General features: G+C 43.0%; 1 protein-coding gene across 1 annotated transcript in view; it reads right to left on the bottom strand.

The window, feature by feature from the left end:
- Nucleotides 1-26,152, bottom strand: part of LOC129823069 (sodium channel protein type 4 subunit alpha-like) — a 229,769-nt gene that overhangs the window by 16,040 nt on the left and 187,577 nt on the right. Inside the window, exons 19-22 of the mRNA XM_055881786.1 lie at nt 19,925-20,048; nt 13,932-14,086; nt 10,407-10,580; nt 6,448-6,570 (exon numbers count right to left, since the gene is read on the bottom strand). Of these exons, the coding sequence (XP_055737761.1) occupies nt 6,448-6,570; nt 10,407-10,580; nt 13,932-14,086; nt 19,925-20,048 (576 nt within the window). The remainder of the gene's footprint in view (nt 1-6,447; nt 6,571-10,406; nt 10,581-13,931; nt 14,087-19,924; nt 20,049-26,152) is intronic.

Raw genomic sequence — 26,152 nt, forward strand, 5'->3', positions numbered from 1 at the left:
AAAAGTATGATCTTTGTCCCCATGTGCAGTTGCAAACCGTAGTCTGGCTTTTTTATGGCGGTTAAGGAGCAGTGGCTTCTTCCTTGCTGAGCGGCCTTTCAGGTTATGTTTATATAGGACTCGTTTTACTGTGGATATATATACTTTTCTACCTGTTTCCTCCAGCATCTTCACAAGGTCCTTTGCTGTTGTGGGATTGATTTGCACTTTTTGCACCAAAGTACTTTCATCTCTAGGAGACAGAAGGCGTCTCCTTCCTGAGTGGTATGACGGCTGCGCGGTCCCATGGGGTTTATACTTGCACACTATTGTTTGTACAGATGAACGTGGTACCTTCAGGTGTTTGGAAATTGCTCCCAAGGATGAACCAGACTCGGGGAAGTCTACAATTTGTTTTCTGAGGTCTTGGCTGATTTCTTTTGATTTTCCCATGATGTCAAGCAAAGAGGCACTGAGTTTGAAGGTAGGCCTTGACATACACAAGTACACCTCCAATTGACCCAAATTATGTCAATTAGCCTATCAGAAGCATCTAAAGCCATGACATAATTTTCTGGAATTGTCCAAGCTGTTTAACTTAGTGTATGTAAACTTCTGACCCACTGGAATTGTGATACAGTGAATTATAAGTGAAATAATCTGTCTGTAAACAATTGTTGGAATAATTACTTGTGTCATGCACAAAGTAGATGTCCTAACCGACTTGCCAAAACTACAGTTTGTTAAAATGAAATTTGTGGAGTGGTTGAAAAACTGATTTTAATGACTCCAACCTAAGTGTACGTAAACTTCCGACTTCAACTGTACATGAAGTATGTGCATGCATGACACTGCTATGTTTATTAGCTTTTCTGGTAACACTTTACAATTATTTGTCCATATTCCTGTGTAATAATGCTGTAACAACATTGATTTAGTGGGAACTGGGCTTTGTAATGGAAACCCCTTGATAAAGACGGGCAATAATGACTGTATAAAATAAATAATTCAAACACTGAGCTCCAAAAAAATTCTAAATTAGCTTAACTTTTTTTTCTCTCAGGAAAAAGTAGGGGTCAAAATCATTGACACCCCTAAAGATTCTTATTAAAAACGTAGTCAAAAGTATAGTATTTACTCCCATAATCCTGGCACTGACTACATAAAGCTTGTGACACTTTGGATGCATTTGCAGTTCATTTTGGTTGTGTTTTCGATTGTTTTGTGCCCAAGACAGCTAGCCTCCTCTATTATTGGTAATGGTGAGAGGTTAGCATGTTTTGAGAGTTTAGCACTTCTTTGACCCTCTGTAACTTTCTCACTCATCATTATTCATGATTCATTCATGATTATCCTTAATCATGGTAGCATCGTCATTAATGTAGAAGTGTATGGAAACATATTTTATTCTTATCTATAATAAAAGTGCCTCTAAAATGACACAAAACAACAGCCCTTGTTCAACCTCAGGAGGCTGAAGAAATGTGTCTTGTCACCTAAAACCCTCACAAACTTTTACAGATGCATAGTTGGGAGCATCCTGTCGGGCTGCATCACCGCCTGGTACAGAAACTGCACCGCCCACAACCGCAAGGCTCTCCAGAGGGTGGTGCGGTCTGCATAACGCATACCCGGGGGCAAACTACCTGCACTCCAGGAGACCTACAGCACCCGATGTCACAGGAAGGCCAAAAAGATCAACAACCACCCGAGCCACTGCCTGTTCACCCAGCTACCATCCAGTAGGCGAGGTCAGTGCAGGTGCATCAAAGCTGGGACCGAGAGACTGAAAAACAGCTTCTATCTCAAGGCCATCAGACACTTTAATAAATGGATCACTAGTCACTTTAATAATGCCACTTTAATAATGTCTACATATATTGCATTACTCATCTCATCTGTACAGTATATACCAGTGGAGGCTCCTCAGGAGAAAGGGGAGAACCATCCTCTTCAGTGAATTTCATGCAAATGGTTAAACATTGAATTATCCTTTTTAGATAAAACTATACTAAATATATTCACATCACCAAATAATTGATTAAAACACACTGTTTTGCAATGAAGATCTACAGTAGCCTCAACAGCACTCAGTAGGGTAGCACCATGGTGTAGCCGGAGGACAGCTAGCTTCCATCCTCCTCTTTGTACATTGACTTCAAAATAAAACCTAGGAGGTTCTTGGTTCTCATCCCCTTCCATAGGCTTACACGGTAATTATGACAACTTCCGGAGGATGACCTCCAACCTATCAGAGCGCTAGCAGCATGGACTGACATGTCGTCCACCCAATCAAAGCATCAGAGAATGAATCTAGTACTGAAAGCATAAGCTACAGCTAGCTATCACTGCAGTGCATAGCTAGAAGAAGCAAGAGAGAGAGAGACTGTCATTTATTTTTTTCACTTTCAGTTTCATTTACTTAGCTAGCAAATGCAGCTGGCTAGTTTAGTTACTTAAACACCCGGCTCAAACAATGGAACGCTATTATATCTAGCTGGCAATGACTATCCAACACAACACTGGAACTCTTCCAAGTCAAGGTAAGCTCTTGGTTTTATTAATTTATTGCCACCGGGGCCCGCCGGTGTAACTGCTAACTGACTAACGGTGACTAACCTCATTCCGTACAAATTTGCGCGACCGCGACATTCAAACGAGGCTGCACTGAAAACTAATGGGACTATAGCGACTGTGTTGACATCAAAAGCTTGGGTGTGAACTACGTTTCTATTCAAGCATTGATTGACATGGTAATGGATCAATAGTACTGGAGAAAAGTTGAAAAAAAACTGACCCCTCCGACGCTGTACGTTAAATTGTGACGTGTCATGACGTAACGTACAGCACGCATAAAGCAATGAATTATGTGTCTTACAGCCTCTCTCCATCAGGTGTAGCACTTCTCTCACCGTTTAAAAACAAGAAAGGGACAGGGACAGGGTAAGGGGGACACCTAGTCATTTTTTGGTTCATCACTGCAAGCCATCGTGACTCTCAAAAGCCGCTGTTCACTTCTGAAGATAACTTTAGCGCCGCCTTAAAATCTTGTTTCAAATTTGACACAACTCTTCAAGTAGGTATGTAATGACACATTTACATTTTAGAGGTTTTAAGGTGATAAGTTGGACAGATCGAATGAAAAACGCAGTTTCCCCACACGACATATCTCTCCTTTTTACTATCACACAATAGGTTTCACTTCCCCACCCACCATTTTTAAAAAGACCCGAGGGAGCTCATTGCCTTCTTGAATCATGCAGAGATGGGCATCATGAAGGTCTCGTCAAGGATTTTTTTGGGAAAGGGGAGAAATTGTGCGTTACAATGGTATTGATATTATATGGTATTACGTTTTTTGGGGTGCTAAAATAAGGTAAATTGTACGGACCAGCACAATGTGAGTTAGTTAACGTTATACATTGTAATGTTACTGCATGATTGCAGCAGGTTTACTAATGCATTAGTTCTATTAGCTATGTTGACTAGAACGATACTTTAGCTAATATGGGGACAACGATGTAGGCTGTGTGTACCGGTTATGACATGGTATGGAAAGTTTTTTTCAGCTGGTCAAATACAGCGTATGTGTTGTGCATTGAAGTCCACAAGCGAAGAGAAGAGAAGGAATACAAAGTGGCTGTTATGAGAGTGAACTCTGTTTACGCATGATCAGGGGTGTATTCATTCCGCTGATTCTGTTGAAAAAAAAGTTTCTTAAACGGATGCAAATGGAACAAAACAGGGATAAACATACCTGAATTTGTCCAATAGAAACTCTCGTTTGCAACTGTTGGACTAATGATTACAGCCTAGATCAGATAGATGCAGTCAAGAGTGTGCAAGGCGGTATTGAATGTCACTGTGTGTCACCTCAAATTTGTTTCGATATCTGTGTGTACCTATGTTGTAAACTTTCATTCATAGGCTAGGTGCATGTTCATTAATTCCATTCCTTTACTTAGATTTGCGTGTATTATTTAGTTGTTGTGGAACTGTTAGATTACATATTAGATATTGCTTCACTGTCGGAACTAAACTCAGCAAAAAAAGAAACGTCCTCTCACTGTCAACTGCGTTTATTTTCAGAAAACTTAACATGTGTAAATATTTGTATGAACATAACAAGATTCAACAACTGAGACATAAACTGAACAAGGTCCACAGACATGTGACTGAGATAAATTGAATAATGTGTCCCTGAACAAAGAGGGGAGGTCAAAATCAAAGTAATAGTCAGTATCTGGTGTGGCCACCAGCTGCATTAAGTACTGCAGTGCATCTCCTCCTCATGGACTGCACCAGATTTGCCAGTTCTTGCTGTGAGATGTTACCCCAATTTCCACCAAGGCAGCTGCAAGTTCCCGGACATTTCTGGGGGGAATGGCCCTAGCCCTCTCCCTCCGATCCAACAGGTCCCAGATGTGCTCAATGGGATTGATATCCGGGCTCTTCGCTGGCCATGGCAGAACACTGACATTTCTGTCTTGCAGGAAATCATGCACAGAATGAGCAGTATGGCTGGTGGCATTGTCATGCTGGAGGGTCATGTCAGGATGAGCCTGCAGGAAGGGTACCACATGAGGGAGGAGGATGTCTTCTCTGTAACGCGCAGCGTTGAGATTGCCTGCAATGACAACAAGCTCCGTCCGATGATGCTGTGACACACCGCCCCAAACCATGACGAACCTTCTCCTTCCAAATCGATTCCCTTCCAGAGCACAGGCCTCGGTGTAACACTTATTCTTTCGACGATAAACGCGAATCCGATCATCACCCCTGGTGAGACAAAACCGCGACTTGTCAGTGAAGAGCACCTTTTTCCAGTCGTGTCTGGTCCAGCGACGGTGGGTTTGTACCCATAGGCAACGTTGTTGCCGGTGATGTAAGGCAGGTCCTCACCAGACAACAGGCCTACAAGTCCTCAGTCCAGCCTCTCTCAGCCTATTGCAGACAGTTTGAGCACTGATGGAGGGATTGTGCATTGCTGGTGTAACTCGGGCAGTTGTTGCCATCCTGTACCTGTCCCGCAGGTGTGGTGTTCGGATGTACCGGTCCTGTGCAGGTGCTGTTACACGTAGTCTGCCACTGCGAGAACAATCAGCTGTCCGTTCTGTCTCCCTGTAGTGCTGTCTTAGACGTCTCACAGTACGGACATTGCAATTTATTGCCCTAGTCACATCTGCAGTCCTCGTTCCTCCTTGCAGCATGCCTAAGGCATGTTCACACAGATGAGCAGGGACCCTTTCTTTTGGTGTTTTTCAGAGTCAGTAGAAAGGCCTCTTTAGTGTCCGAAGTTTTCATAACTGTGACCTTAATTGCCTACCATCTGTGAGCTGTTATTGTCTTAACGACCATTCCACAGGTGCATGTTCATTAATTGTTTATGGTTCATTGAACAAGCATGGCAAACAGTGTTTTAACCCATTACAATGAAGATATGTGAAGTTCTTTGGATTTTTACGAATTATCTTTGAAAGACAGGGTCCTAAGTTTCGAAGCACAAACATTTCGCTACACTCTGCTAACCATGTGTATGTGACCAATCAAATTTAATTAGATTTCTATTGGGTACAAAATCTGACACACAAACAAAACAAACTGCAAATGCATCCACCACGTTTGTAGAGTCACAAACTTCATGTAGTCATTGCGTGGTAAGAATATGGGACGAAATACTCAACTTTTGACGACTTTATTTATAAGAATCTTTACGGGTGTCAATTTTGACCCCTACCTTTTGAGATATTTATATATATTTTTTTATTAAACAAAATCACATTCTCTGAGCAATTGAATTAGTATAAAATAATATCCCTATTTTTTTGGAGCATACAATATAGCTCAGTATTTGAAGTATTTATTTTTTACAGTCATTATTGCTCAAGGGTGTCAATAATTTCAGACCCCACCGTATCTGTCAAGTATTTACTTGGAAATTATGTGATAACAATAGGCAATGTTCTGTTCTAACTTAATTAAATATGGTGTAAACATTTTGTATATGTTACCTGTTTTGATGATTCCTAAATGGTGATGTAGGGCCTAATAATGATTTCACTATGAAAGTTTGAGGTAAAAAAGACCACAAAATAAAGCTTAATATGAAATAAAGCTTATCCAAATTTATCAAATTGATAATCTGGATAATGAGGTAGTCATGTCATGCTAAGGGGAGAGTTGAGGGTAATTATGAAAACATAATTAGCTCTTCATGCTAATATTGCCACTTTGTGCTAATATTGCCACTTTTGGCTCCAAGGGAAAGATTGGCTAGGGATTAGTGGCATTAGCTGGAGAATTAAGAGATGAGCAATTCATGGATTTGATGGCGTTATAACACCATAAGAGGAGATATGAGTATTCTGAATAGAAACTGTGAAAATGCTGGTATGGAAAATAAAGGGTGGCAACAGAGGTAGAGTGTGACAGATGAGTTAGAAAAGAGAGCGGAGAGACGACTCTTACCCGCATGCCTTCAAATCGGGACAGTGCTCTTAGCGGCCTCAGGGCTCTGAGGGTTCTAAGTGATTTGATGGCAGCGAAGTCCGAGTAGCCAAGCGTGTTAGCCACTAGGCTCACCAAAGACACCTAGGAGGATGAAGAAAGCGCAAGAACCCACATGGTTAGGGGGGCTGCCACAACCAGTTCAAAGAAATGTCAACACAGTACCTGAAAAGGAACACTGGATCACTCTGGCGAGTCCCTCCTGTTAGCAACTATGTTAAGGGTTTATACAGTGGGGCAAAAAAAGTATTTAGTCAGCCACCAATTGTACAGGTTCTCCCACTTAAAAAGATGAGAGAGGCCTGTAATTTTCATCATAGGTACACTTCAACTATGACAGACAAAATGAGAAAAGAAAAATCCAGAAAATCACATTGTAGGATTTTTAATGAATTAATTTGCAAATTATGGTGGAAAATAAGTATTTGGTCAATAACAAAAGTTTATCTCAATACTTTGTTATATGCCCTTTGTTGGCAATGACAGAGGTCAAACGTTTTCTGTAAGTCTTCACAAGGTTTTCACACACTGTTGCTGGTATTTTGGCCCATTCCTCCATGCAGATCTCCTCTAGAGCAGTGATGTTTTGGGGCTGTTGCTGGGCAACATGGACTTTCAACTCCCTCCAAAGATTTTTTATGGGGTTGAGATCTGGAGACTGGCTAGGCCACTCCAGGACCTTGAAATGCTTCTTACGAAGCCACTCCTTCGTTGCCCGGGCGGTGTGTTTGGGATCATTGTCATGCTGAAAGACCCAGCCACATTTCATCTTCAATGCCCTTGCTGATGGAAGGAGGTTTTCACTCAAAATCTCGCAATACATGGCCCCATTCATTCTTTCCTTTACACGGATCAGTCGTCCTGGTCCCTTTGCAGAAAAACAGCCCCAAAGCATGATGTTTCCACCCCCATGCTTCACAGTAGGTATGGTGTTCTTTGGATGCAACTCAGCATTCTTTGTCCTCCAAACACGACGAGTTGAGTTTTTACCAAAAAATTATATTTTGGTTTCATCTGACCATATGACATTCTCCCAATCTTCTTCTGGATCATCCAAATGCTCTCTAGCACACTTCAGACGGGCCTGGACATGTACTGGCTTAAGCAGGGGGACACGTCTGGCACTGCAGAATTTGAGTCCCTGGCGGCGTAGTGTGTTACTGATGGTAGGCTTTGTTACTTTGGTCCCAGCTCTCTGCAGGTCATTCACTAGGTCCCCCTGTGTGGTTCTGGGATTTTTGCTCACCGTTCTTGTGATCATTTTGACCCCATGGGGTGAGATCTTGCGTGGAGCCCCAGATCGAGGGAGATCATCAGTGGTCTTGTATGTCTTCCATTTCCTAATAATTGCTCCCACAGTTGATTTCTTCAAATCAAGCTGCTTACCTATTTCAGATTAAGTCTTCCCAGCCTGGTGCAGGTCTACAATTTTGTTTCTGGTGTCCTTTGACAGCTCTTTGGTCTTGGCCATAGTGGAGTTTGGAGTGTGACTGTGAGGTTGTGGACAGGTGTCTTTTATACTGATAACAAGTTCAAACAGGTGCCATTAATACAGGTAACGAGTGGAGGACAGAGGAGCCTCTTAAAGAACAAGTTACAGGTCTGTGAGAGCCAGAAATCTTGCTTGTTTGTAGGTGACCACATACTTATTTTCCACCATAAATTTGCAAATAAATTCATAAAAAATCCTACAATGTGATTTTCTGGATTTTTTTTTCTCATTTTGTCTGTCATAGTTGAAGTGTACCTATGATGAAAATTACAGGCCTCTCTCATCTTTTTAAGTGGGATAACTTGCACAATTGGTGGCTGACTAAATACTTTTTTGCCCCACTGTAAGTCAACCCAGAGTGGGAGCATCGAGGTCGTTAAAATTAGGTTATTTCATAGCAGAACATAGAATGGTCACAAAACTTCTGCTTTGATCTGTGTAAGAGAGAGAGGAAGAGAGGTCAATCAAAAGCCAACCAGAAACTACAGTTCTAGGTGTCTACTGTGTACGGTCAGTGGTGGTGTTTAGCGGTCAGATTGGGCCTCACCCTTATGCCGGCAAACCGGGCCACCACAATTTTCGCAGGGTCCTGAGGACTCGTGGGTGCCTATTTGCTCTACATTGACGGCATTGGTCAACAGGCCAATCACTGATATCTTGCCAACAGTGAATCAATTACTTACTTACTTTTAAATATGTAGTTCAGACTAATCCAATACATACAGGTTTTTACACAAGCAAACTTGCATGTAGTAAAGTGGGTGGTTTTGAATACCCTTTTGCCCCTCACAAATTAATATTCAACTGCCCTCCAGGCACTGTCTGAGACTCATATCACAATCAGATAAATTACTGAAATGATTCTCCAAGGTTCACAGACATCTGTGCTTCGTCATGTTGTTTAAATGAATCACTTACTCAAGAGCAGGGGCTTTTTGTGCTCTTATGCCTTGGGGTGTAAGAAAATTAATACATCACAACACTTTTGTTGAACACGATCAGCACAGCACACAGAGATGGATAGAGGAAGTAAACCCACTGGTGATCTTCTTGCCAAAAGGGTTTGGTACTTCAGCACTTGGAGACCTTTTGGCATTACACATACTGTTTCGGTATGAATTATAACACTTCGTTGAGGGGCTTTAAAAAAGATTCAGCAAGCACACGTACACATTGTGATTTCCCCTCCACATCTATATCAGTCATTTAGAATATTGAGTCACTCAGGAGGAAACTGCACATCACCACCAGTGTTATGAATTCACCGCCACATTTCCATAACTTCGGTGTACATTAGGAAGGCATGATCATTCTGAATTCCATGTTTGGTTATCTTTTCAATTCACTTTGTCTCACAATTTACAGGAACAAAAGGCAATGATAGCCCTGAAGAAACACAGGCAATATGGCAGATTACATAGAACAACATCTGCTGCACATCCTAAACAAAGATGCATCAAGGTATCATCTATCATTAGAAATAGTCCCAACAAGCTGTCTAAGGGGAATATGTATTGATTTGGCAGTTTTCATGGTAATGGTAAAACATGAAGCCATGCCGGAGAAATTTCCCTGGGGAAAAAATTCTGTTTACATCTATCTAGTCAGCTCTGGCCTCTTTTTCTTTCTCTCTCTCTCTCTTTCTCTCCTCCTCCCTCTCCCACTCCACCACTCTTTCTCTCTCTCTCTTTCTCTCCTCCTCCCGCTCCCACTCCACCACTCTTTCTTTCTCTTCCTTCCCCCCGTCATCTCTCTCCCAGCCTTTGTGCGGTGTGTCTGTGTGCAGAGAGCAAACACTAATTGCTCAAGGCTCTCTCTCTGCCTAAAGACTTTCTGCCACAGACCAATATGTCCAAACTACTGACGTGAACTCAGCTCTCATGTTTCTCCCCGAGGATAAAGTGGTAACAAATAAGTGACGTATGAACCCAGGGGATTGTGGGGTTGCTAGACTCGCTACAGGGCTGCACTGATTGGACAAAGCGTTTTTGAGAAGAGCAGTAGGTCGGTGAGCATTCCCGAAATGTGCCTAATCCTGTACATACTGTACATTATGAGCAGGTTTCCCACATACAGATCAAGATTCCCTGACAATATTCTCCATTCAGCATCCTTATTAATTCGGGATTAGGCTTTTCTGAATCCGGCCCTATGACTGTCTGGCATGACAGCCAAGCCATCCAGAAAGTGAAGTGGCTCAATAATGTTCAATGTTTTGGAAAACTATTATTGACAGAATAAGACAAGACAAATCAGGATTCCACATTGTCTCTGTCACAGAGCTTTCAGAATGCATGCGACAAACAGATCGATTCATCACGTCTGACCAGATTATAAAACACAATCAAGTGAAGTGGGCCGCAGTTTTAGCAAATGACCTCATCGTCTCAACATTGTCTGAGGGTTTGGAAATAAACATGGCACTTACATCCACAATCAGGAAATCCAGCCAGCACCAGTAGTTAGTGAAGTACTTCTTGAATCCGTATGCAATCCACTTGAGGAGCATCTCCAGAATGAAAATGTAGGTGAAGATCTTGTCGGCGTACTCCAGCACCACTTTAACCACTTTTCTCTGTTCGATGTAGATGTCCTCAAAGGCCTTCGGAAAGACACATGGGAGACGAGTCATGATTAGGGTTTTTTAAATAGTCAATAGGCAATTAGTCTCATGCTGTAATACTATGGAATGTCCCTAGTCCCGTAATCACTCGGCAATCAATCTTACCATAGCAATATTAATGCAGTATCTTAATGACATACATACTGACTGTGTGTATCAGTGTCTTATTCTAATCACTAGAAACTGGCAGTGTGTATTGTTATGATGTGGGGGAAGGTTAGTTTTAGGACAAACACACTACCAGGATACACTTCCACAATCCATCCCCAGGTGGCAGCAGCAACTGGTTTAGATGCTGAGCCAAGCCTTTATTTGCACAACAGGTACTGCCAATGAAGGTGATTGTCAGTCAGTGTCCCAGCTGGCATGGCTGTGAGGCTGCTGGCTTTGTTAGGTGGCAATTTAGTCTTTAGTTTAGGCATGCCTCTTTGTAGTTTTCTTTTTGTATGTTCACTTACGTCACCATCTAAACGGATACTAATCTGCTTGGACTGGCCAACGATGGGAGTCATGGCTGAGCTGGCCCTGGACCTCAGGTAAGGTGACTGTCTTCTGGGCACAAGCACTGAACACCTGGTCGCATATGCTTATGTCTCACATTTATGAAACATATATAATCAAGTTACAGACCAGGTAGCTAGGCCTAAGACCCCTAGACATAACGAGTCAGGTTACAGACCATGTAGCTGTGCCTAAGACCCCTAGACATAATGAGTCAGGTTACAGATCATGTAGCTAGGCCTAAGACCCCTAGACATAACAAGTCAGGTTACAGACCATGTAGCTGTGCCTAAGACCCCTAGACGTAACGAGTTAGGTTACAGACCATGTAGCTAGGCCTAAGACCCCTAGACATAACAAGTCAGGTTACAGACCATGTAATTAGGCCTAGGACCCCTAGACGTAACGAGTCAGGTTACAGACCATGTAGCTAGGCCTAAGACCCCTAGACATTACGAGTCAGGTTACAGACCATGTAGCTAGGCCTAAGACCCCTAGACATAACGAGTCAGGTTACAGACCATGTAGCTAGGCCTAAGACCCCTAAACATTACGAGTCAGGTTACAGACCATGTAGCTAGGCCTAAGACCCCTAGACATAACGAGTCAGGTTACAGATCATGTAGCTAGGCCTAAGACCCCTAGACATAACGAGTCAGGTTACAGATCATGTAGCTAGGCCTAAGACCCCTAGACATAATGAGCGCAGCAAACCCAGTAGGCTAGTTTCTGGTTTCGTAACAGTATGTACCCATGAGGGAAGTCCACATGCTATTTTTACATGAAACCCTTTCAATGATTTTATTTCACAACCGGAAAATGATATGTTTATACAGTATGCTACAGTGTATAATAATTGATTGAGGCCTTTTGCCTCACAATTATTACTCAGATAATAAAGTTGAATGAGAACAACAAAGGGTCTTTACAGATGATAACATTTCTAGAATGAGGAACATTGAGTTGTAAAATGTCCAGTAATGTATAATGTACCGTACGCACATCCAATGACTTGTAGCTGCTGGGTACAATAATAAACTCAGGAAATAATAGATACTCACACACTGATGAATGCTCCCGTTGTTTAACGTTTCAACCCAAATGTCCTCGTCAGGCTTAACCCACATAAAAAAATTTGCTGATATTTATAGATTCAACATAATAAGCAGGCGATACAGGCTGTGTCATTAACTATACCTTCGTCATATACACACACATTGCACAGTAAAGCAACAGGAATATTCATCACTGTGCCGGTATCTATTCTTTATCATAATGACTAACATGCCGCATACATGGAATATGCCTCTGCATGCTTTTCTGTAAAAGAAAGTGCTATCAGAGGAAAATAAATAAAATGGAGTGCTTTTGCTGAGCAACAAGATCCCTCTCTAGCTAGACGCGTCGTCGCCATCGGAAACCTTTTGCTCTACTCTCATGAGGTATGCCGCCATGCACCCTAAATGAACGCCACACAGGCTTGGCCTGCATACCCAGCACCGGGCAATACCCAGGAGAATGCCCACACTGTCAGGGAATGGCCCAGGAGAAACAACAATCTGCTTGGACAGAGATGGAGGGTGGATGGAAAACGGGTTAGGGGTCAGGGCGGGGTGGAGGGAGAGGAGGGGAAGGGCAGGCACTGGTAGCACAGCTGAGGTTTGGGCACGCTACGACCAATCCACTGCAAATTAGGAGGAGAGCGGAGAAGGCTTGACTAATCATTGATCTGACTCCTCTCAGCTGCATATCTGTTCATGCACTACATCACTGTGGAAGAGGAAATTGAGGACGATGAGTAGTGAGAGGGCCCAGGCAGATGCAATGAAAAGCTGCACCTCAACCAATCATTCCTTGTTTCTGTGTGCCCAATTTATTGCAATAGACACTTTGTTTTGAATGTTTTTATACTATATATACCACAATTTGTCTTATTTCAATTTCGCCTGCTTGACATTCTCAGCTAGCTCTACTATGTTGGGCACTTCATGCCTGCCAACCTTGGTGTTAGATTGTAATAGCAGGTGAAAGAGTCATTGACCTTGTTTGTGAGCTGCATCCTGGAACAAATGGTCTTAGAGTTAGACCTTGGAGGCTTGTAGGGTGCTGTCTAAGAAATACTGTACAAGGCTCATGGAAATAAGTCGTTAGTATTATTACAACCTAAGGCCAAGGTTAGCACATCACACAAGCTGATCAAGAGTCGGCCATCCATGTTAGCATCCTTCCGACATCAAATATGGGATTTTGAGCAGTCTATTGGCTAACCTTCTATTTGATGAGATTATCTAATTATTATTTTATTAAATAGCCGGATCTTAGAGTAAATCAATAACTGTGGAGACAAAGAGCAATAAAAAAAAGAGATGAGGTAACAAACAACTTGTATGATCAGAGAGATTATTCCTAAGCATCACACACAGCCTGAAGCCTCTACTTACAGCATATTACACTCTTAGAAGAAAAAAAAGGTGCTATCTAGAACAAAAAAGGGTTCTTGGCAGTCCCCATTGGCCTACCCTTTGAAGGACCCTTTTGGTTCCAGGTAGAACCATTTTGGATTCCATATAGAACCCTTTCTACAGAGGGTTCTACATGGAACTAAAAATGGTTCTACCTCGAACCAAAAGGGTTCTCCTATGGGGACAGCCAAAGAACCCCTTTGGAACTGTCCTTGTTGGATATCTCTGTGTCATGTTTCCCCCCCAGTTTCCCCCCCAGTCTCACCCCACACTAGGTGGCCTGGCCTGGCATTTTGACCATTCAGCAGGCAGGGCCAACCGCCCGACATGACCCCCGCCACCCCTACCCAGCATGCACGCTGCTTACCAGAGCGCCGCTGCTCAGCAGGATCATAAAAATGATGAAGGACTCGAACCAGCTGTGCTCCACGATCTGAAAGCAGGTCTTCCTCAACCGCCACCATGCCTGGCCCAGGCCCGCCGTGGTTTGGATGTCACAGCACTGGAAGTGGCGCACACATACTGGGGAGAGAGAGAGAAAAAGAAAGAGAGAGATAGAGGGATAAGGAGAGACAGAAAAAGAGAATGACTACTACATTGTAAGTGTGCAAATGGCTACTCTATTGACTCATCAATGTTTTAAAGAGAGAGAGAGGATGGAAGTACAAGTGTACTGACATGTCAATGTCTCTTTTTCCAATATGTATCCAAGGCCAACATTTTACCCATTAATTGAATGATTCAATTAGTATTTCTGCGAACTCATCTTAATACACATGAAGCAGGAAGTAATGACAGGAAGTAGTGAACTTACAGAGATCATAGCCCATGTGAGTGCTAGCTAGCTAGCACACCTTAGCACACCGTAGCCTAGTGGTTAGAGCGTTGGACTAGTCACCGAAAGGTTGCAAGATTGAATCCCCGAGCTGACAAGGTAAAGATCTATCATTCTGCCCCTGAACAAGGCAGTTAACCCACTGTTCCTAGGCTGTCATTGAAAATAAGAATTTGTTGTTAACTGACTTGCCTAGTTAAGTTTAAAAATGACTTTATACTATCTCTCCAGCCTAGCCAGGAGGATAAGGACCCCGTGTCTTTGCTAATCTCGACTATGGTTTTGGAGCAACATATTCCCTGGTATCAATTACTCTTTAAAAGCTTTCCAGCCAGAACAATGGCTGAGGCTGGCTGCTATGAAATCGCATTTGAGCCGTCAACCCATAATGGCCGCAGAGTCGAGCCAGCTCCTCCATAACTGTCATCTGAGCCCCCCATCCAAATGAACTTATTGCCTGTAAACTTAATAATGATGAGATTATGGTAACGGACCACTTGCAACTCAATTTCTAACGATGATCTCAGGCTCTTTCTTGGAAACCGCGGACGTTTTAGCGCCCTGGCACTGACATCTGCCAAGCAATTAATGGCCATCAACAAGAAATCAAGAGGTTTTATTGACTGTGACTTTGACAAGGCATTTACAGTTATCATCCGGTCGATATACGGTTAGACCTCGGAGTAGAGGCATTTCCTAGGGGATGGTTTTTTTGTTTTGTTCTTTGAGAGTACAAATAATGCAAATTTCCTGTGTTGAAATGCTGCTACCTCTTCTCTGAGTGTAAAACGCTATGAAGGGCCCGCATAACCTTACGCATGTTTGAGTACACGTCAGCTTGAGGGAGCTGGACAGAAACATAACGCAGGGTCAAGACCGGCCTTCTTCTTACAGTTTGTCCGTTTAGCTCAGTTACTGTAAAGTTGTCACGCCCTGACCTGAGATATCTCTGTTTTCTTTATATTTTGGTTAGGTCAGGGTGTGACTAGGGTTGATACGCAAGTTTTTGTATTGTCCATGGGTTTTGTATTGTCTAGGGTTTGGTATTGTCTAGGGTTTTGTATTGTCTAGGGTTTCTGTATGTCTAGGGTTTTATAGGTCTAGGTATTTGTATGTTTATGGTGGCCTGATATGGTTCCCAATCAGAGGCAGCTGTTTATCGTTGTCTCTGATTGTGGATCATATTTAGGTAACCATTTCCCTTTGGTGTTTGTGGGTTCTTGTTCTATGTTTAGTTGCCTGTCTGCACTATCCATATAGCTTCACGGTTCGTTTTGTTATTTTGTTAGTTTGTTCAGTGTTCATTCGTTAAAATAAATAAGAATGCACGTGTACCACGCTGCACCTTGGTCTCCTTCCAACGACGGCCGTGATAAAAGTCTATTGATGGTCTGGAAATCGATACAGTTACTTATTTTGGAAGATATTATATAGGTTTGTTTTATTTTGCTAGGCAGCATTAGCTAGCACTAGTCAGGTTTACCTGCGCCAAAATGCTGGTATTTTTCATCCTATAGCTTGTTCTCCTTCTTCTTTTTAAATAGTGAGCCAACATGTTTTCAGCACTTTAATTTCCATGATTGATCAAATAAATGTTCTCATCCTCTCTCTTGTGTCTCTGCAGCATACATATAGTGAGCAATATCGCAGTATGGGATTGCAATATATAAAGAATCATTTTAATTGTAATAATTTTGAGAATCGCAATACATATCGTATCGGCACCTAAGTATTGTGATATTCTATTGTGAGCCCCCTGGAAATTCCCAGCCCTGGTAATGTCCCTCTAGTGATTTAGTCCCTCGAGCTATCGTTAGAAAAGTCCAGAGAGTTGTGGTTTGTTAGGTTGGTGGCCATTTTGTATGAAAAGCCATTAGTCATGGCACGGAGACATGGAGACAAAACCAATGTGACATGAGCTTGCCCCAAGTGCATGCCTCAAATGTAAACAATGGTCCTCATGTATATAAAGTGCCTGCCCCCAGCCAAACTACACTGCTCGCGCTACCTCCTCTAGCTGTGAAAGGACCCTGCTGAACCTGAACCTAAACTACTCCATGTTTCTTTCAACAGGGAGGTGTTGTTAATAATTCGTTTTACTTGAGACAGGAGACCAAGTGGAGACATAGGACGAGGTGGATAATTTTATAATAAGGCAGGTTTATTCCAGTGTAAAAATATTATGCAAAGCGTGCAGCACGGCTCCTTCTTTCTGATCCGTATGGGGTCATCAGGCAAAGAGGGAGTTTCCACAGTCGTACAGTTTTATATATAGACAACAAGCAAAGTAGGTTGATCTGCGAGTCTGGCCTTCCGATTGGTCGGTCTGGGTCTTGGGTAGTCCTGTACAGGCCTGGTGTCCACGTTCCATTGGTTCCTGAGGTAGTTCTTTGTCTGGAGCTCCAACCCTGAGTTGTGTGTGTCTGAGTGATTGTCATGGGGGAGGGGAGTTGTGAGAGTCGTGCATGTGTCCAATGAGTCCCGCATATATCCAATATAAAAGGGAGTGTGTATATTGTGTCAACCATAGCTAATGTTGAGAAGTTGTTAAAACAAGTTACCAATATCTAATACAATTCCTTACAAATGCAACAGCCATGTAGCCTAGGTGTCAGTCTCTTTTCACTTTAACCAACTTTTGTTGAAAACACATGGTTAAATCCAGTAACAACAGTAACAACAATTATCACCATTTTACTTTTATCTGCTGTACTGTGAGAATCCCCACGCCAGGCTACAGAGGAATTGATAGGCAGCTGTAACGTCCCAGTACATAGCTCCGGGATTGATCTTTTTTCATTTATTTTATGGAGGAACACCACCATTTTGTCTTTCTTACGCAACCCAGAAATGTGTGAAATATGGCCATGTAACACCTCTTCATCTACTCTCCAGTGACAGTACTTCTGCTTCATCCCAATCCCATTTTGGGGAAGCACAGGAACATGTAGTGTTCTTAGTGTTGAAGGTGTAGATACACAATCACAACTTACTACATGCTTGTGTTGGGCTTAACTATACTATATTTAAGCATTGAGGCCTGTGGAGGTGTGGTATAGGGCCAATATACCACAAATCCCAGAGGTTCCTTATTGCTATTATAAACTGGTTACCAATGTAATTAGAGGAGTACAAATAAATATTGGGTCATACCTGTGGTATACGGGTGGTCTGATATACCACGGCTTTCAGCTAATCAGCATTCAGGGCTGGAACCACCCGGTTTATAAATGCCCTTTTGGGCTTTCCAGGGTGCACATGCTTCTGTGTTGGCACCACACCTAACAAACAGGCCGTGGCTAAGTGTCACTAAGAGCCTGCGGTACTGGTGGGATCAGAGTCCCGGTCACGTCCAAGGAACACAAATGGGTTTCCATAGTGAGGTACTCAAACCATTAGGTTTGCATTTAGGATATTATGACGTAACCTTAATAGAGGTCTCTGATTAGAACTATCCACCACACTTGAGTTTACTAGCATTCTGAGGTAGTACTCTGAAAGGAATAGAGGGTTTCAGCCTCTACTGTAGTCCACGTTATTAAAGTAGTGATGGTGCTTAGACTTCCTGTGTAATCGAAGGAACACGTACACATAGTAATATGATACCTCATACACAAGTCTATCACGTTCCTGACCTTATTTCCTTTGTTCAGTATTGTTTATTTGGTCAGGACGTGACCTGGGTGGGCATTCTATGTTATGTGTTTCTATGTTGGGTTCATTGTTTGGCCTAGTATGGTTCTCAATCAGGGGCAGGTGTTTGTCATTGTCTCTGATTGGGAACCATATTAAGGTTGGCTGTTTTCACTGTTTGTTTGTGGGTGATTGTTGCCGTGTCTGTGTTTGTTCGCCACACGGTACTGTTTCGTTCGTTCGTTTGTTCCTGTTCGTGCGTTTATGTTTTATGTGTTCTCAAGTTCAGGTCTGTTCACGTCGTTTTGTATTTTGTCAGTGTTCTGTTTTGTGGGATCATCATTAAAATTCAGCATCATGAACATTTACCAGGCTGCGCCTTGGTCCTCCTCTCTTCCACCTAACAACGAGCGTTACAAAGTCACACTCTATTCAATGAATACCTATCAGTGTCAGCATTCAGGAAACACCTCTTGTTCATTGAACCCAGAAACACTTAGAATTAAAGTGCTTCCCCACCACAACCACAGTGTACGTGTAATTAAAGAGCGTGATCGCCTAATCAAATCTAGATTAACAATACTGTATTTTTCAACAATTACCAGACCTTTTAGTAATGATGTTACCGCTATAAAATAAACATGTCGAAAGCTTTTTAGAACAACCACCAATGATGCTGACCGTTTCAATGTACACTCAGCCAATGCTGACTGTTTCAGTGTACACTCAGAGAATTACCACGATTGTCTCGTAGGCATCACGTGATTGGTCCGGCGTACTAGGTTACCTCAGACGGTCTGAGGGGGTTGATTAGTTGGGACCAAATTGAATTCAGGGAGTCAGTCATCATCAAATGAATCAGAGTCCATTTTGTGCCTGACACGTCTTTTCAAATCTCTGCTGACTCAGGACATTCAATTTAATGCGCCATTACCCTTTCAAATGTCACTTCATTGTTTAATGTTTTATATCAAATGGCCTCCACTTGAAGCAAAAGCCAACCGTTTTGGATAGACCCAAATAAATGTTTAGATCCGGGCTCACAGAGAGAGTGAGTCAAACCCTATACTAACATAAACTGTTAAAAATATACAAATGTTTATGTTGGACTGCAAAGTCATCCCCATCATCATGACATACTAATATACACATTTGAAGTATGATGGAACACATTCATTGACATGTTTGACATGTTTCTGTTCTGTTTCCATTTCCACATACAGTATACGGATGAACCTCAGGTCTAAATCTTATTTTTTCCCAAACAGTAGAAAATAATGCTGCTGATAATATTACATTAAACAATATTCCTTAAATGTGCTTACATGTCTTTTACATGTCTTTTACATGTCTTTTACCTGTCTTTTACCTGTCTTTTACCTGTCTTTTACCTGTGTTTTACATGTCTTTTACCTGTCTTTTACCTGTCTTTTACCTGTCTTTTACCTGTCTTTTACATGTCTTTTACATGTCTTTTACCTGTCTTTTACCTGTCTTTTACCTGTCTTTTACCTGTGTTTTACATGTCTTTTACATGTCTTTTACTTGTGTTCCATTAGCAGTTTACTGTATTATTAGTGCATGTATACAGTATATTAAGCTGTATGACTGTTTATGCTTATACCTCTTGGCGCCAGAGCTGCCTTGAAAAAGAGATTAGTATCTCTGCTACTGTACATAATGGCATGATGTACTTTAGCATAAATTACTACAGTACCCATAATGCTCTCAACCGGTTTTATTTTAGCAAAGATATTCTGACAAAAACATAATGGTGTCATAAGTCTCCTTATTGACACATGGTGTCATAAGTGGATTACGAAACCACGCCCCCTTACCAATAGAATCTCAAGGGGGACTCACCTGATTAAATAAAGGACGGATAAGCTTACCATCAGGGAAGCAGTTGTCAGGATCCATGGTCTCTTCGGCCATCTCCGAATACTCATCCTCTTCCTCCCCTGGCTTCCTCAGATCCACTGTGCTGCCCTCTGAAAGGCTGACGTCATCCTTTACCTGAGGAACACATGCAATCAGAGCCATGTTAGATGAAAATATATATTATATATTACCATTGATATATTGGTAATATAGTAGAAGGTGATCTGGTATGTATGGAGAGAGAATCGCTCCGTCTTTTTCTCCATCTATAAAAACCATTCAGAAGGAAATAATGAATAACTACTACTGTCATGATGACTAATAACTACTACTGTCACTGTCTCTGGACATATTTGATTTTCACATTCTGGTGCCTATAAAGTCTGGGTAGGTCTAATATGACATCTAACCTGGCATTTCCTTTGTGGCTTTTATCGTATTGTATTTTACAGCACATCTTAATCTGCAGCATTTGTTTCAATCTGATCTGGTAAATTTCAAGTCAAGCAATCAGAGATCTGGAGTGAGATTTATAGCATCAGCCTTTAATAGACAGAAGAGGTGTAGTAAGATGGATATTTTGAAAAAAATCCAGGCAAAACCCAGAGACTGCATTGTTGGAAATGGACCGGTAAGGAAGCATTTCCCTGTTGTTTATGAAACATGTGACAAATAACATTTGATTTGACTCTCTAGATTGGGATTCATTTTGATATTTGTTTCCTCACACATACATTATAAAAGCAAGAGGTTGCCATGTTCACCTGTTACAGTAAACACTGAGGCAATACAAGACCAATCTACTTGAAGACACACTTCCAGTAACCCTAACAGTGTGTGTGTGTGTGTGTGTGTGTGTGTGTGGGGGGGGTGTGGGGTGTGGGGTGTGGGGTGTGGGTGCATGTGTTTGAGTGCATATCAGAGTGGGAATGTTGATGGAGATGATGAGTGAAGCCTAACGCCGCGAACACACCGACAGCGTCATTGCGCAAAATGGAACACAGCATCATCTGGATATGTACTGTGTGGAACAAAAGTTCAACATTCACCTTCTGTTACCATTTCTGTCAAGACGTTTAAACACATACAATTTGATGCATATGTTCTATAAATCCAATGTACGCACAACACAGAATGCACACAAGGAGAAACAGAAAGAGCAAGAAAGGGGGGGAAGAGGAGAGACAGAGAAGAGAGGGGGGGGGAAGAGGAAGAGGAGAGACAGAGAAGAGAGAGGGGGGGAAGAGAAAGAGGAGAGAGAGACAGAGAAGAGAGACAGAGAAGAGAGGGGGGGAAGAGGAAGAGGAGAGACAGAGAAGAGAGAGGGGGGGAAGAGGAAGAGGAGAGACAGAGAAGAGAGACAGAGAAGAGAGGGGGGGAAGAGGAGAGACAGAGAAGAGAGACAGAGAAGAGAGGGGGGGGAAGAGGAGAGACAGAGAAGAGATACAGAGAAGAGAGAGGGGGGGAAGAGGAAGAGGAGAGACAGAGAAGAGAGACAGAGAAGAGAGGGGGGGAAGAGGAGAGACAGAGAAGAGAGACAGAGAAGAGAGGGGGGGGAAGAGGAGAGACAGAGAAGAGAGAGGGGGGAAGAGGAAGAGGAGAGAGAGACAGAGAAGAGAGGGGGGGGAGGAAGAGGAGAGACAGAGAAGAGAGGGGGGGAGAGGAAGAGGAGAGACAGAGAAGAGAGAGGGGGGGAAGAGGAAGAGGAGAGAGAGACAGAGAAGAGAGGGGGGGAGAGGAAGAGGAGAGACAGAGAAGAGAGACAGAGAAGAGAGGGGGGAGAGGAAGAGGAGAGACAGAGAAGAGAGACAGAGAAGAGAAGGGGGGGGGGAAGAGGAGAGACAGAGAAGAGAGGGGGGGGAAGAGGAGATACAGAGAAGAGAGGGGGGGGAAGAGGAGATACAGAGAAGAGAGGGGGGGAAGAGGAAGAGGAGAGACAGAGAAGAGAGAGGGGGGGAAGAGGAAGAGGAGAGACAGAGAAGATAGAGGGGGGGGAAGAGGAAGAGGAGAGACAGAGAAGAGAGAGGGGGGGGTGAGGAAGAGGAGAGACAGAGAAGAGAGACAGAGAAGAGAGAGGGGGGGGAAGAGGAGAGACAGAGAAGAGAGAGTGGGGAAGAGGAAGAGGAGAGAGACAGAGAAGAGAGGGGGGGAAGAGGAAGAGGAGAGACAGAGAAGAGAGAGGGGGGGAAGAGGAAGAGGAGAGAGAGACAGAGAAGAGAGAGGGGGGAAGAGGAAGAGGAGAGACAGAGAAGAGAGAGGGGGGGAAGAGGAAGAGGAGAGGGGGGGAAGAGGAAGAGGAGAGAGACAGAGAAGAGAGAGGGGGGGTGATGGATTGAGAGAGAGACAGAGAAGAGAGGGGGGGGCGATGGATTGAGAGAGAGACAGAGACAGAGAAGAGAGAGGGGGGGAAGAGGAAGAGGAGAGAGAGACAGAGAGACAGAGAAGAGAGAGGGGGGCGATGGATTGAGAGAGAGACAGAGAAGAGAGAGGGGGGGGGGCGATGGATTGAGAGAGAGAGGAACTTTAAGACAAAGCAGATCTCTCTTGACAAGTGGCCGCTGTGCCTTACTCTCTTAGAGACTAACTGTTGAAATGCGTCCTGTCTGACGACACCTCTGTACTGAGGAGAAGGAATCATCCGTAATCAACCTTCACAAACTACATCTGACCAGATACAAAGGCACAGGATGCGAGGAGCAGGGAAAAAATAGAGCGAGACAAAACCCCTTCTTTACTTCAAAGGCTCGTGTTTTGCCAAGCTGTAACATCTCAATTTACTGTACGAGGCCAGCAACAAAGATGTGAGCCCCTGACACTGATCTTTTCCTGAATGTAGAGACCATTTTACCTCCATAAGGATAATGATGATGGATTGTATTTACATATATATAATGCCGGATTGCACTTCTTTTCAATATGTCTCAGTGCAATGCATTGTTGTAAGGGTAACTCACATGATAAAACAGTCCCAAATGTAGGGAAAATTATGAATAGTTGGACAAAAAAATAAATACCTGTACACTATTGAGCACACACGTAAACTTTTCCAATAGGTTTTCAGTCTTCAACAGTGTGTGATTTCTATACAGGATCTATTTATTTTCTATACAACAGCTGGGTCTAATCCTGAATACTGATTGGTTAAAACCGCATTTCAGCTAGTGTCCATTCCATTTTATACAATTGGTGGGTCTAATCCTGAATGCTGATAGGTTAAAACCACATTCCAGCCAGTGTCCATTCCATTCTATTCACCTGGAAAAATAATGGTTCTACTTTTGAACGAACTATTTGCACCGGGCTCTGTGGACTACTCGCAGTGTATCGTAGTGTCTGAGGTAAGGTGACAACACCAGAGTCAATAAGACAGTCATGCATAAACACAGAGTAAAGTCTGGGTAGAGGAAGTTCCAGGGTGATGAATGTCAGCCTTCGGCATAATAGAACCCTCAATGCGCTCCATCTTTAAATCATTCTTTAATTCATATCCTTCATGGCCATGTGTCATTTAAAAGGATGGTGCACCCCAAAACTGAAGTATGACCGATGTTTTTATATTTGTAAAGTGGGCTAAAGTGGAGCACAATCCATACCTTAATTCATCTATTCTGTTGAATACTTTTTCATTTTGGAATTCCCTATGCATTTCCTCCACCCTCTAGGATGTTAGCCTTGGAGAGCACCGCTGAGCGAGAGGGATGACTTAACAGTTCAGTAGATGTTCTCAACTGTCCAATACAGCCATACAGTCATTCTGTACAGACAATAAAACGAGGCGGCCCTTCAACAAACAATCTTTACTCCAATTTCGCTCCCACATTCTCTGGGCATTAGAGGATCAGTATTATATTACCGCTGCCAATAACCCACGAATGCCCGACAATAACTACAACATCAATCTAAAACCAATACTGTACAGTCATTGTCCTGCTCAACTTTATGAAGCTTTCTTTTCTTTTTCCTCCTAAATAAACAGATAAACCTTTTATGTCATCTCATCTCTTGAGTTTTACTGGTCATGCCATACCTATGTCAGACTTGTAACAACATATCATCAGATGGACAGTACCTGTCATGCGGGCATCACATGAGCCTTTGGGTTTTACGGAATCGTCAGGCTCAGCTAAGGGGGGCCCTACTGTGACAAGGTCAGCTATGTCTGGTAAAAGCACTGATGATGGACTCACAAACCCCCACGGTCCTGATACACATACCAGGGGCATTGCCCCCCCATATGACAGACCTATAAATAGCCCCTTTGTAGAGAGAATGGATAACTAACACGAGTTAGACACGAGAGTGTGCAACACACACACACACACACATCCCAACTCTATGAAACAGGACTCCCCTGAATGCATGTATAGCCATGTGTTGTTGTCAGAAGCCACCTGCGGGTAGTCTCTTTGCCTCTACGGGGTTAAAGGGGGTTAAGGGTCAGGGGTCATGTACACATGGTGTAGTGTCAGGCATTAAGGGTGGCCATGAGGTATTTAATGGGTCCCAAAGAGCGACACAATAAGATAGAAGAGAAACTGCCAAAGTAAATGCCCTGCTTGAGTGACACTCTTCTTGGCCTGGCTAGCCAAAGAGAGGTATGTTTTATAGAACGCACCAGGGAGAAGTCTGGAAAGTGGCTATAGTTGGCAGTGTAATATATGGATGAATAAGGAGGTATCTGTAAATGTCAATATGAACGACAACTGTTTCTATCATCACTACCGATAACACTCTGGGGTGCAGCAAAAACCTTCCTCCTGGGGGAGATTCCCTAAAAACACACCGCTTCGATACAGCTACGACTTTTATGTTGCAGGTTAAGAGAACTCACACAGCAGGTTAGGAGAAGTAACGTAGCAGGTTAGGAGAATTAGGTTAAGGTTCGGAAAATGGTTAGGTGTTGGTGAAAATGCTTTCCTAACCTGCTACGAAAAGTCACTTGCAACAAAGTGGCGTATTTTATGGAGGCTCCCCCTGGGGAGCTACCCCCCCCAAACCCTAATCTACCCCACCATATGTTAATGCTTACAAGGACCTTGACTGGCTGATAAAGTGAATCAGGTGTGTTACAACAGGGTTGGAGCAAAAGCCTGCATACCCATTTATCCCAGAGGAGGCTTGGCCCCAACCCTTATTTAGACATGAAGAGCCACTGACATGCTAGGAGAAATTCCCTGCCAAAACAATTTCAAGCATCTTTCAGTGAATGAATTATACCAGAAAAAAGGTCTTATCTCATCATCTATCCCATTTCCTCATCAGTCTCCTCTGGGATCTGAGGCGGCCCCGGTTGTTGCCGTGGTTGCGTTCGGACACAGCTGTGCGGCGTTACACAACCGTTGGTCCCTGGAGGACCCGAGCCATCAGAGCCGATGCTCATACCTCACACTTCCTGCTCTTCTCCAAGACTGACAACGACACGATGCTGCCAGAGACATTCGTAACCCTTATACGTACCACTACGCCACTTAGAATAGATGGCCAACACATACAGTAGCTTCATTCCATGCAATTACTTTGGTAATCAGAACGTTTTAAATGACTCAACTGTGAATTGCTAATAACACGCAAATTGCATAATTTACTAACACTGAAAGGAACATGATTGAAAGTTTCAACTAGTTTACTAGTTAAACCCAAACAAATCACATGTTCTATCTGGAGCACACTGAGGTATTTACCCTTGGGGTTAGCAGAAGTAAAAGTTAAGCACACTGGCAGGAAGTGTAGCACTGTAACGTGAGCATGGTCTCTCTATGTTTAACAGGATTAGCCTTGTACAATAACCTTGTTAGTGGGATAATCAACATAGGCTTCCCGCTAAAACATTATCAAGCCATTAGTGACATAGTTGAATTTCCAAGCTATGCTTATGATATACAATGGCTCAATGGTGTGAGGAATGGTCAGTAACAGCTCCAGCCTCTACAAACACAAACACACACACACATCACACACCCCACGTGCCACACACACATACACACCCACCCTCCGAGGTGTAAAAAGTGGTCCGGGCCTTGGCCCCTGTAGTGATGAATCAGACAGACAGGCTGTTGACTAAGGAAGAGGTAAGGTGGAGGTCAGAGGTTAAAACATGCCATCTACATTGTCCCAGTCTTTCAGCCGGCAGTGACATAACAGCTCATATGGGAGGTTTGTCTGCATGTGTGCTAGCACTGCTTTTCTCTCACACCCTCCCCCCCCAGCCACGCTTTGACGTTAAGGAGTTGTGAAAGGGA

This window comes from Salvelinus fontinalis, chromosome 25, assembly GCF_029448725.1.
Source record: "Salvelinus fontinalis isolate EN_2023a chromosome 25, ASM2944872v1, whole genome shotgun sequence".
NCBI lineage: Eukaryota > Metazoa > Chordata > Actinopteri > Salmoniformes > Salmonidae > Salvelinus > Salvelinus fontinalis.